The sequence below is a fragment of the Oncorhynchus gorbuscha genome, linkage group LG23, assembly GCF_021184085.1.
Source record: "Oncorhynchus gorbuscha isolate QuinsamMale2020 ecotype Even-year linkage group LG23, OgorEven_v1.0, whole genome shotgun sequence".
Classification (NCBI taxonomy): domain Eukaryota; kingdom Metazoa; phylum Chordata; class Actinopteri; order Salmoniformes; family Salmonidae; genus Oncorhynchus; species Oncorhynchus gorbuscha.
In genome coordinates this window covers 21,698,004-21,710,139 of record NC_060195.1, presented here as the reverse complement: position 1 = coordinate 21,710,139, position 12,136 = coordinate 21,698,004, and the positions used below count along the sequence as shown (strand labels likewise).

The 12,136-nt window shown below is 44.1% G+C and overlaps 1 protein-coding gene across 1 annotated transcript; it reads right to left on the bottom strand.

Annotated features, from left to right (window-relative positions):
* Positions 1-671: 671 nt before the first annotated feature.
* polr1a (RNA polymerase I subunit A) lies at positions 672-12,121 on the bottom strand. The gene is made up of 32 exons (XM_046324610.1): positions 11,762-12,121; positions 11,310-11,514; positions 10,993-11,142; positions 10,705-10,812; positions 10,534-10,619; positions 10,338-10,438; positions 10,011-10,200; positions 9,698-9,851; positions 8,768-8,941; positions 8,504-8,626; positions 8,181-8,408; positions 7,705-7,959; positions 7,390-7,581; positions 7,149-7,298; positions 6,779-6,962; positions 6,498-6,580; positions 6,230-6,388; positions 5,771-5,869; positions 5,504-5,656; positions 5,209-5,291; positions 4,893-5,058; positions 4,509-4,727; positions 4,112-4,326; positions 3,537-3,704; positions 3,294-3,429; positions 2,972-3,129; positions 2,542-2,671; positions 1,987-2,367; positions 1,588-1,788; positions 1,361-1,478; positions 1,092-1,256; positions 672-944 (listed from the first exon to the last, which is right to left on the bottom strand). Exons 1-32 carry the CDS (start codon positions 11,836-11,838, stop codon positions 844-846), a joined length of 5,112 nt encoding a protein of 1,703 aa, XP_046180566.1. The 5' UTR covers positions 11,839-12,121; the 3' UTR covers positions 672-843.
* Between the last annotated feature and the right edge of the window lie 15 nt (positions 12,122-12,136).

The following is a 12,136-nucleotide window of genomic DNA, read 5'->3' as shown; positions in this document are numbered from 1 at the left end:
TCACAGAAGCTGGAGACTCATATCTACCTCACTAGCTTTAAGCACCAGCTGTCTGAGCAGCTCACAGATCACTTCACCTGTACATAGCCAATCTGTAAACAGCCCATCCAACAACCTCATCCCCATACTGTATTTATATATTTTGCTCCTTTGCACCCAAGTATCTCTACTTGCACATTCATCTTCTGCACATCTACCATTCCAGTGTTTAATTGCTATAGTGTAATTACTTCACCACCATGGCCTATTTATTGCCTTAAGTCCCTTATCTTACCTCATTTGCACACACTGTATATATACTTTTTCCCCTACAGTGTTATTGACTATGTTTTGTTTATTCCATGTGTAACTCTGTTGTTTTTTGTGTCAAACTGCTATGCTTTATCTTGGCCATGTCGCAGTTGCAAATTAGAACTTGTTCTCAACTTGCCTACCTGGTTAAACTTAAAAAAAATATATATATATATAATCTTTTATCTTTATTTGGCCCACCAGAGTGCTAAATACAATTCATACAAATAGGTTCCAATATCAACAGCTGCTTCTGGTATGGATACTACATGGCATGCATTGGTCTTCCTTTAGCCTTAGAAACCAAAGCTATTTTGACTCCACACCCAAACAGACCGTGTTATTCAAATGTATTCAAATAAAAGAGGCCATACAATAACCACTTCAATACACATTTAATAGTCAAATACAAGACAACATACAACAAATAAAAAAACAGTCCCATTCCTCATTGTCATAACAATGGCACTTGCAGTGAACTGGTGCGTTCACTTCCTTCCTTTGAAATATCTAGACATGGAGGCTATGGGTACCTGATGCATTTAACAACATTTATTGCAATGGCTGCTTCAGATCAAAGATCCCAGTCCCTCCTTTTACAACCTTACCCACCACTATGCAAGCTGAGGGAGAGACCAACTTATCACGGGAGCCTGTTGAGAGAGCAAAGATCAGACACCTCGTTAAACCAACAACTGATGAGGGGCAGACCATGTATTGCTCCATTTATTTTATGATGTATTACGTCTCCTGTTGTATTATGTGTACAGCCTACAGATGTTTTGTGTAATAATGCCTACCCAACATAGTGGCCTGCTTCAGGAACTTGTAGCTCGTCTCGAAGGTCATCTGTTGCAGTGGAGAAGAGTTGGACTGAATGGCGAAGCGGTTGAGAGGTTTGTACACGCCCTCAAAACACATGTAGTCTGCCACCAAGGATAAATGCCTGGGGTCCACCTCAATACCTGAAAAGGAAAGGATAGCAGAGACAGAGGAGATCACACAGCTCTCCAGAACCTGTTGTTGGGAAATGAGTAGATAGCTAAAGAAGTTGTGAGCCTGTTTGTACCGTAGACAGCGAAGACATCTTTAATTTCCTTCTCAATGACTCTCAGGGCCACCTCAATGCCGTACGTGTTTGCCATGGCGTGGACCTCATTGGAGTACAGCCGATTCACATCAAGAATCTGAGATTAAAACAGCATAGCATAGAATGTATAAACAAAGATACCCACATTAAGAAATTATGTTATTACTGTACAAGTACTCTATACATGTGAAAGTTTGTGGATTTACTTCACTGTGGTTAAACAGCTCGTGCATGTTGATGCCCTCAGTTTTGAGCTCCAGCTCCTTGGAGCCATCTTTCTTAGTGACCTCACTGAGCAGACATCTGGTGATGCCCTTAGTCTCCATCACCACTGCATTTTGGGCCACGGCCACCACCAGCGACGTCAGGTCAAAGTGCACCTTGCTGACAGGCAGGATGAGCGTAACCTGACAAACAGAGAAATGCAAAAACTCCACTCAATCCACATTCAAAACATTTATATTCAAGTCAAGTACTTGGTTTCGTGAGAAACAATGCAGACCATCAATGAGGCAACCATTGGCTGAAATAAGTATTTTAGTATCTTAAACCCAGAAAGTAATATTCCAAAATCAGACAGAAGGGCACAGACTGGGGGTACATACCTCACACCAGAGACCCTGCTGGCTGTCATAGGAATAGCCCTCGATGCTGGAACTAGTTTCCAGCACAGTGTTGACCCTCATGCTGTCCTGTGTGTGTGTGCTTTTCTGCTTCGACCTCTTCCTTGCCCCAGCACCACCAGGCTCTTCAGTGGCCAGGTCACCGGGCACCTCATCAGGCACCTCTTCAGAGTTCTCCTCTGCCGGCTCCTCTTTTTCCTCCACCAGGTCCTCTCCCTCAGCATCCTCTCCCTCCTCACTCTCATAATCCACTTCTTCCTCCTGATTCTCTCTCCTTTTCGCATCTGAGGCGTCAGCGTCTCCCTCATTCCCCACATCGTCCACAATCATGCTCTCCTCCTCCCCATCCCCTTCTCCACTCTCCTACAACAAAGAAATTACTTAAACAAATTAAGATTGGGACAAAAGTAGCATAATTCTACATTTAAGAACAATGGTCACTTTGTTAATGATTAAGTCCAGGCTTTAAAGCCAAATGTAAAGTTATGGCTGAAAGGAACAGATGAATAGGGAAAAGTCCATGCTAGTTTAACACACCTGTCTAGCTGAGGAGTCCCCTACATCCTGGTCATTATCTCGTACTGTAGCCTTGCGTGTTTCCACTGCGTTGATAGAGGCCAGCTTGGTATTGCGCTTCTTAATGGCCTCCAGTAGTAGGCGGAAGAATCTGGAAAAGACAAGGTAGCAAAGAATGCCTTACATTGGTTCAGACCGACAACACGGAAGTACATTTGTCGGACTCGTAACCGTGATCTGATTCTCTCTCTCACACACACACACACACACACACACACACACACACACACACACACACACACACACACACACACACACACACACACACACACACACACACACACACACACACACACACACACACACACACACACACACACACACACACACACACACACGGGTTGTGTTGGCAAGAGAATGTGTGGGCCCAGCGCTGGTTATAATAGCTCACCTGTTCTCCATGTAGTGGAGGATCTGATGGGGAGTCAGCATCTTGTCTTCCTGGTAGCGCTCTGGGGAAAGAAAGCGGAAGATGATCTTGAAGACGCGGTCCTTCTGTTGTTTGTTCTTCACCCGGAGTGTCTCCAGGACATCCACTTTGTGCAACACCTTTGAACAACAATGGACAGAATAATGACTCTCACTCACAATTCATTGAAACACAAGAATGGAGTGATAACCAAAATGTATTATATTTCTGTGGTAGTAACGATTGAATTACTTTGGGATGTAATGGTTCATAAACAGTAAGTAAATAGAGCCAATATAATAACCTCAGCTAGACACACGCGAGTCAGCTTCTTCCTTAGTGTCTTCACCCGCTTGATGGCTTTTTTACTGTTTAACACAGGAATACTCATCATCGGAGTCTTGATGCTGGAACTGGCAATCATCAATATTTCTCTAAGCCTGTGGGTGAAGGAGAAAATATTCAGCCACTAATGTCCAGAGTTTGTACATTTTATTCTGCCAAAGAGTCATTGCACCGTTATATTCCAGTGGAGACCATACTGTACCTTGGGATACCGAGGGTAACGTTCATCTCCCCCCTGCCGGCAAAATGGAAAGTGTTGAGGGTCATCTGGGTGGAGGGCTCTCCGATGCTCTGAGCAGCCAGCAGACCCACCGCCTCCCCTGGGTCACACAGGGCTCGCTGCCACTTCAGCTGCAGCAGATGCTTTAGTCTGCATAGACAGAGTGGAGACCATGACATAACCTAAGCACTCAGTAAAAAATACAGTAGCTACAATGGCTTCTAATATTATGTACAACAGCCCAATCTTAGTTTCTACACCTAAAGTTTGTCATTTTTAGAAGACATATTATTCTTTATTTTACCTTTATTTAACTTGGCAAGTCAGTTAAGAAAGAATTCTTATTTACAGTGATGGCCTAAGAATAGTGGGTTAACTGCCTTGTTCAGGAGCAGAACGACACATTTTTACCTTGTCAGCTCAGGGATTCGATCTAGCAACCTTTCGGTTACTGGCCCAACTCTCTAACCTGCCGCCCCTCAAAAATGTAAATTTACGTAAATGTCCATTTAGGTAAATACTATATGCAATATAGACGATCTGGATTGAAATCTCACCTTTGTGCATCAAGGTTCTTCGAGCTTCCCTCAGGTAACTGCTTGACTTGGATGTCCTTTAGATAGGACTCCACAATGCTTTCAAACGTCTCCGACACTGACCCAAATGAGATGTCAGGCCTGAACAGGCTCAGGCAGGGCTCAGGACAGTGTGAAGTCTTCTTCAGGTACTTAGATCTGCTGTCCTGGTCTAGAGAACTCCATCTATCCACCAACTAAGAAACATGGAAGGTAACATATTAGAATGTTTAACAAAACAGCAAACTACCAGAGTTTGATATGATACATTGAAAAAGTAGAACGACAAACAATACATCCCAAAAAACTGGTATATAGTTGTAGAGGGATATTTCATCTGATAACATTGCAGGGTTGCAGCAGTGGGACGACACATTACCTTCAGAGTGGCAGTATCCCTGCCATTGGCCAGGTTCTCTAGAGCCTGGCGCTCTGCCTTCTTCAGTTTCTTCTGGGAGAAGAGCAGGAAGGCCCCCTCCCTGGGAGAAAGATGCTCCCTCTTGGCTTTCCACTTCCTGATGGCTTTGAAATGGTTGGTGGCAGCCTGAGGGTCCAGTTTGGCCAGGACCTCATCCAAGCACTTGGACTTTCTGATGACCTGTGAGTAACAGGAAATTCTAAATGGGTGCTGCAAAAAGTCATCTTTAAAAAAAGAATGGATGCAATGTTTGCCATGCACGGTCTTGAAATAAAGACGTGCTTTCAGTCTCAATAAACACTTTAGAAAACAGGATCAGTTGACTTGAGCAGCTGCAAATCCTACCTCATAGTTGTCCTGTATGAAGGGAAACTGCCTTGGCTGGAGGAACTGTGTCTTGGGGACGTCCAGACCATCCTCTCCATAGAGAAACTGGACCACGCTGCCATCACTGTCCCTCACAGTCAGGTCATACTGAACCACCAGGCCCTCCAGGTGTTTGATCACACATCTGGAACCATTCAGAAAGGGGGAAATTTAAATATTGTGTGAATCCCACAGGACTCGAAAGCTGTGTACTATATAGGGAATAGGGTGCCATTTGGGACGTAGACATTCACACTTCTGTAAAAACATTCAGACTTCTGTAATGCCAGCTCACCTCTGAAGGTACCCTGATCGACTGGTCTTAACAGCTGTATCTACCAGACCCTCCCGGCCAGCCATGCAATGGAAGAAAAACTCCTGCAACAATGAATCATGAACATTCAGAAACTTTCAATTATGAAGTGGAACAATAAAACTCCTGCAACAATTAATCACGAATATTCAGAAACTTTCAATTATGAAGTGGAACAATAAAACTCCTGCAACAATTAATCACGAACATTCAGAAACTTTCAATTATGAAGTGGAACAATAAAACACACAACTTGGGGCAGAGAGAAGTCACGTACCGGGGGATTGATTCCTGTCAGGAACCTGCCAGACACAAAACCTCCAGAGCGGGGCGAACTTTCATACGGCTGGAAGCATGGCAGAGATTTCCCAGAAGGCATCAGGGGAGGACGTCGACCCTCCAGCTCAATCTGACCCAGCAGACAGGAGATCTAAAAAAACAAAAAAAACGTACTCATCAAATTGCGATTGGTACACAGAGACAAAATGCATATCGGTTGTGTGTCTTAATGGTTCGATGTCTGCTTGGTTCCTTAAAGGAGTACCTGCATGGTATTGACAGTGGAGCCTTTAGCCCCAGACTGCACCATCAGCTGGAGGTTGTTCTCAGGGAAGCTGCAGTGGAGACCCAGGGGCATGACCACCTGGCAGGAGAAACCGTACAGCAGTTAACAGTGTTTTCTGCTACCAGGAACTCCTATCAACTTTCCTATCAAAGTCCATTAGAAATATATGCAGAAACTTTAATCCAAAGTGACTTATAGTGATGTGTGCATACATTTTTTTACGTATGGGTGGCCTCGGGAATCGAATCCACTATCCTGGCATTGGAAGAACTATGCTCTACCAACCGTGCTACAGAGGACCACTAAGGAATATATTCTTCTTTACAGTGATAGCTTGACATTCACACGCAAACAGATGATGACTACCATCTGATGGTAACCTCTTCACAAAACTGAAGGATGAGCAAATCAAACAATGCAAACTCCCATGTAGCTCACCTTGTTGATGTCGTTGTTGACCTGATTGGCCACCTCCTTAAACTTGAGGTCCACCATGTTGAAGTCTCTCTGGTCTGGGTTGAGGTGGGCGTCCTGCCAGCGGCCCCTAGCCTCACTCTCGTCCACGGTGTCAGGCAGGTTAAAGGCTGCCTGCAAGGCCTGGGTTACACCAGAGCAAACAACTGTTACTGCCACACTAATGCAGGTCATTCAATTTGTTTATTTGTTCCTGGAACATGGATCAACTGATTGATACTGGCATCTTTACCTTAGTCCCACACGTGACAGACTCTTTTATGATCTGCTTTCTCTGTCTGTTGGCTCCTCGTTTCACCAAGATATCCTCCACACCTGAAATGCAGTCTATAAATAACTCTTCAATTTTGAGAGAGCCTTGTGATGGATCCATGAGTCTGTTCAGATAGATCTAGAACAACTGTTAGTATGTCCCAAATAGCACCCTATTCCCTATATTGGGACCTACGTTTGTCAAAAGTAGTGGGCTATATAGGGAATAAGGTTGAAGTTGGGATGAAGCCCATGCCTTACCCATAGTGAACCCCCGGTACAGCTGGAGGTAGGCAGTGAAGAGGCGAGCCAGGCAGCTGAGGAGTTTACCACTGGTCTCTCCTCCATATAGCTCATAGCAGCAGTGGACCAGGCCATATGCTGAGCTGCCATAGTGGGCCTTGTCCAACACCCCCACTAGCAACTCTCCCTGACGGAAGATCACCTGCAGGATCAGACACAGTTAATGGCAAAGTCTAGAACTAGGTGTGCATTGCACAAAGTTTCTAAAAAAAATGGTTTAACATACAGCTAATACAAACTATGACACTAATAATAAAATAAATCAAATCAAGGTGGGTACATGTGCAACATTGGTAAGTTGAGTAGTACTTTTAGTGAACAGTCTGACCTGGGAGTCACACATGGTTTCAGGCTTGTAGCCAGGAACACAGCGTGGAGACTCCTTGATCCAGACCTTACTGGGGATCTTGGCCTTCCCTGTCAGGTTCAGAGGGATGTGGTTTCCTGGGATGACGTTCATCAGTAGTGTAGACACCACCTGAATGACAAAGGACACCTGTGTTATTACTTGTACAATTATGAATTATGACCTACTAAACCTCTCAACCCATGGGTAGGTCCTTCTGCACCTGTTTCCCAGTCCAGAGAGGGAATGGTTTGAGTATGGCGGGCGGCAGCAGCTTGACTCTGCCGACCTTGTCGGTCAGACCTCGGTAGACCAGCTCAGTGTACTGGTCACGGGAGAAGAAGCAGCCGCGGATGGTCATCCTAGTGCCTGACACCATGTGATCCTGGATCAGACCTGCCAGAGGCTTCCCATCCTGGGGGACATAGACAAGGCAGTGAGGCTGTATAGCAACAGTAGGTGTTGAGGGTGAGAAAACAGTAGCTTATCTTGCAAAAAAAAAAAATACATTTAGTAAGGCTGAGCAATGAGCATTCACCTTGGGCACAAGGTACTGCTGGTCAGTGCTGACAAGTGTGTAGGCCTCAGCCCTGCCCAGTTCACTCTGAGGGAAATGGGCATTCATCTCATCCCCATCAAAGTCAGCGTTGTAGGCCTTACAGTTAGCGTAGTGAAGCCTTAACACTTTCTCCCCTGGCAGGATGCGGGCGCAGTGAGCCTGGATGGACGGCCGATGCAGTGTTGGCTGCCGGTTGAGGAGCAGGACGTCACCATTCTTGATGTGACGATTCACCTATGAGAATATGAATATTGCTCAATAGATGGCAAATATAATAGAAAGATGAAATGGAAGATTAAAATGTCACTTCATTAAAGATGATATAACTAGTGGGAAAGTATATGAGATTACAATAAAAAATGAATTAAGGAATCAAGGTTAATAAGGAATCAAGGAACCATTAGATAGGGAGAGGAAACGGCTGGTGTAAGTGGTGTTAGAAAGATAGGCCTTACTATCTTCATGGGCATCATGTGCTGCCCGGTGCAGGGTGTGAGGAGCTGCTTGGCGATGGCCTCTCTCTGGGTGAGGTTAGTACTGCTCAGGATGGTGCGGGAGCCGTCCTCGTTAATGACCATGGAGGCCCCAGGGTGAACATTGGGCCCGTTCAGAACTGCCTGCCTCAGCTCCTTAACATTCCAAGGCGTCACAGGTTGGGGGTAAGTCAGCTTTGTGGCAAACACCTGTAGCAAAACAGATGGAGTTTATCATGCGAGCTCACACAATGCTCCAACTATCAATGGACATGCAGAATGCAGGCAAAGGCAATGACTCTTACCATGGGTACTCCAATCTCATTGGTCCCAATGTACATGTCAGGACAAATAACAGAGCGTGCTGCATAGTCCACACGTTTGCCCATCATGTGCTTCCTGAACAAACCATCCTTCTTCTCTAAGATCTGAAAGAGAAAACAGGGACAGCATGAACAAAAACAATGTATGGGTTGGAAGATGAAAGTATACTGACATTTTTCACTCCCTTTGGCTAAAAGGCTGCATTTATGGAGCAGGTGGCAAGAGATTTCCATGGGAAAACATACCTGACGAATGCCAGGGTACTTCTCCGTCATCAGTTTGTCCATGTCACTGTCAAAGACTATATTGACGTGACTCTGGAGCCGAATCCAGGTGTTGTAGAGTTTATCTGTGAGTGTGGCACCGGGGATCCCTGCCAGGAAGGCCTGGTCTGTCTGAGAGGGGTCGGCTTCCTGTACCTTTAAATTTAGAGTACAGAGGAATGGCAACACTTTACACACAATTGGTTAACTTTATTTCATGCAAAAGACCCAGATATATATTTCTAGGAATGTGGAGCCGTGTTTGTGTCTTGACTTAATATAATGTTTACATACCTTACATTACTCATCTCTTATGTATATACTGTACTCCATACCATCTACTGCATCTTGCCATCTTTATGTAATACATGTATTACTAGCCACTAAACAATGCCACTTAATATAATGTTTACATAACCTACATTACTCATCTCATATGTATATACTGTACTCAATACCATCTACTGCATCTTGCCTATGCCGTTCTGTACCATCACTCATTCATGTCTTTATGTACATATTCTTCATCCCTTTACACTTGTGTGTATAAGGTAGCTGTTGTGAAATTGTTAGGTTAGATTACTTGTTGGTTATTACTGCATTGTCAGAACTAGAAGCACAATCATTTCGCTACACTCGCATTAACATCTGCTAACCATGTGTATGTGATAAATGAAAATTTGATGACTTTGCTTTTGTTGTTTTTCCCAAATGTTCTGTACGTTTCTTACATTTCTTAAGACTTAGTGAGGTAAAAGAGAATCAAATCAAAATACAGTACGAGATGACAAACTAATAAAATGTTAATTTATAGACATACATGGAAAATCAAGTGTGTCACCTTTGACCTTTTCATTCCCTCAAAATAATGTTTAAAGAGCAAATGCGACCCCACTCCATCAGTTCACATACCTCCTCCAGCTGCAACTCCTTTTCCTTCAGCTTCTCTCCAGCTAGAAGTGCTAGGAGCTTCTGGATAACGCCACTGTCCTTCATCACTGCCTGCATGTTAACCGTCTGGCCGTTAGTGAACATCTGGTCTCCCAGACGGTTAATGGGCCGATACCTGGGGAAAACAAGAGGGTTACTCTCATAAGTTACTGGAAAGCGTCACAACTAGGAGGTTTTTGTGATGCAATTCCAGACACCATAACTAACAGAAGCAAACAACTACATTCAAAACAAACCCACAAATTGTAAGGCTGTTCTCTGAGAGATTCCTCACCTGCATGGAGGGACCACCATAAGCTCCATGAAGAAAAGGTCAGGGTAAAAGCCACTGGGTGAGCTCTCCAACTCCTCCAGTCCAGAGAACAAACACTTCAGGAAGAAACCTTCTTTATCCCAAAGTTTGGCGATGTGATCCCGTGCCGTGCTAGGGGTCAAGTATCCACGTTTTCCAGCCATCCCATCTTCTGAAAAAGGAGAAGAGACCAAGGGCACTCATTCAAACTTTCCAATTCAGGACAACAGAGTTGCAGAAATGTCAACATCTTTTAGTCCTCTACCATATTACCAATCTTGAGGCAGAAGACTGAATGGTATGCATTACCTTCATCGGGTCCCTTGATGGCACCATCTTTATACATAGCCGCAGGCAAGGTGACAATCAGTTTGCTGTTGTGCTCCCTGCGCACTTGTGATCGGCCACTCCTATTTGGGAATAGTAAAAATCAGCGTGAAGCTTCACACAGGGGACAGAATTGCTATGAAATAAATGGTAATTGGCCAGAATGGTATATACTTACTTGCAGTGAGGGCATTTCCTGGAGTTCATTTGGACCCTCCAGAAGAGTGTTATAAGCTTGTTCTTCTTCTCACAGATATGCTTGATCTGAGAACACAAAACATTACATTTCATCACATTGGCCTGAATTGTGATGTTCAGTTTCTATGACACATTCACAATCAGCTCTTACTGGTGAGCTGTGATCGTCGCCTGTCTTCCGTTTGTTGACATGAGCACAGTAGTCCTCTAACACCACCTGGATCTCAACCCCAGAAGCTTGGACATTGCCTTCCAGGAACTGCAACAGAGATAGGGTCAAAACCAGTTGTGTGAGTGATTCAAACTCAGAACTTGGATGAATTTTATGAATCAAACACTATCAAATCAAAAGACATGCATACATTACCAGAAACAGGAGTGTGATTTCAGAGACATCATTATTTTTGAATATTACCACTCCTGTCTGTGTGATGCTCACCTGGTTCAGCACATGCTCCAGCTCATAGACCTCCTGTAGAGCTCCCACATCCAACAGCTTCAGCTGGTTCAGCAGGAGATGGATCGCTGCTCTGGGGCAGGACAGCATGTGGCAGTTCAGACATGACCCTCGGATCAGCAGGTACAGTTTCTGGTGCCAGAGTAGAAGTGAGAGAGGGTATTACTTTAAAAGAAGACTACCACACTGTAACTTGTAGCCTATCGACTGTGTTTTGGATCGTGTAGCAGTTTATCTGGAAACAGGCCATGTACTTGTAATAACTACTGGGATAAGCGTGTTCAATGTTGTTCACTTACATCAAAGAAGAGTGGGTTGTATACGGGTAAGGGTAGCTCGATGTGCCCAAGGTGCCCAGGGCAGTTGTTGAAGTCTTGCATACAGGTGGAGCACACCTCTTTGGAATCAGCTGGGCCCAATGACAGGTCATAGAGGCCATTGGGGGCAACATTACCAACATTATCCAGGAATCTGAAGTTGGTTATGTTCTTGACACTCAACTTTCTGTGGAGAAATGGGAACATGACATGATAACGCTACAATGACTGAATGCAATATGTTATCAGTTAACGAGTAGCATAATATCAATAGTAGCAGTACCACAAACGGACAGTCCAAGAACAGTGAACACTAACCAGTTATTAACTATAGTTAGCTAGTCCAACACACTCCAATCCAAACGCAAAAGTCATGCAGGGGCATGTTATTATGGCTTCAGAGCATATGCACTCATAACAACTTGTATTCTTACCTTATTTCTTCTGCAGTGTACATTCCAAATGTCATTCCCTCCAGCCGCCTCCATGGTACTTCTTTCCCAAAAAGCATACTTTAGAAATTCCAAGTAAATTGTTTCTATGAATGTATGCGTTTCTTACTTGAACTGTGTAAAATCCACATGCGCTACGAAGTTACAATTCTCCAACACGTGGGACATTCCTCTTCATGGACGGTACCATTAAGAGATAGGGGTGAAAAGAAAGCACGTATTCTCATTCAACTGAACATGTGAATACATAACCGGTTAATTGATATGAGTAATTACAAAATATGTATTGTGTCATTCACCATAACCAAAGCTACCTAATCAATCACATAATAATATCCGTTGGTGGGTGTTACTGCA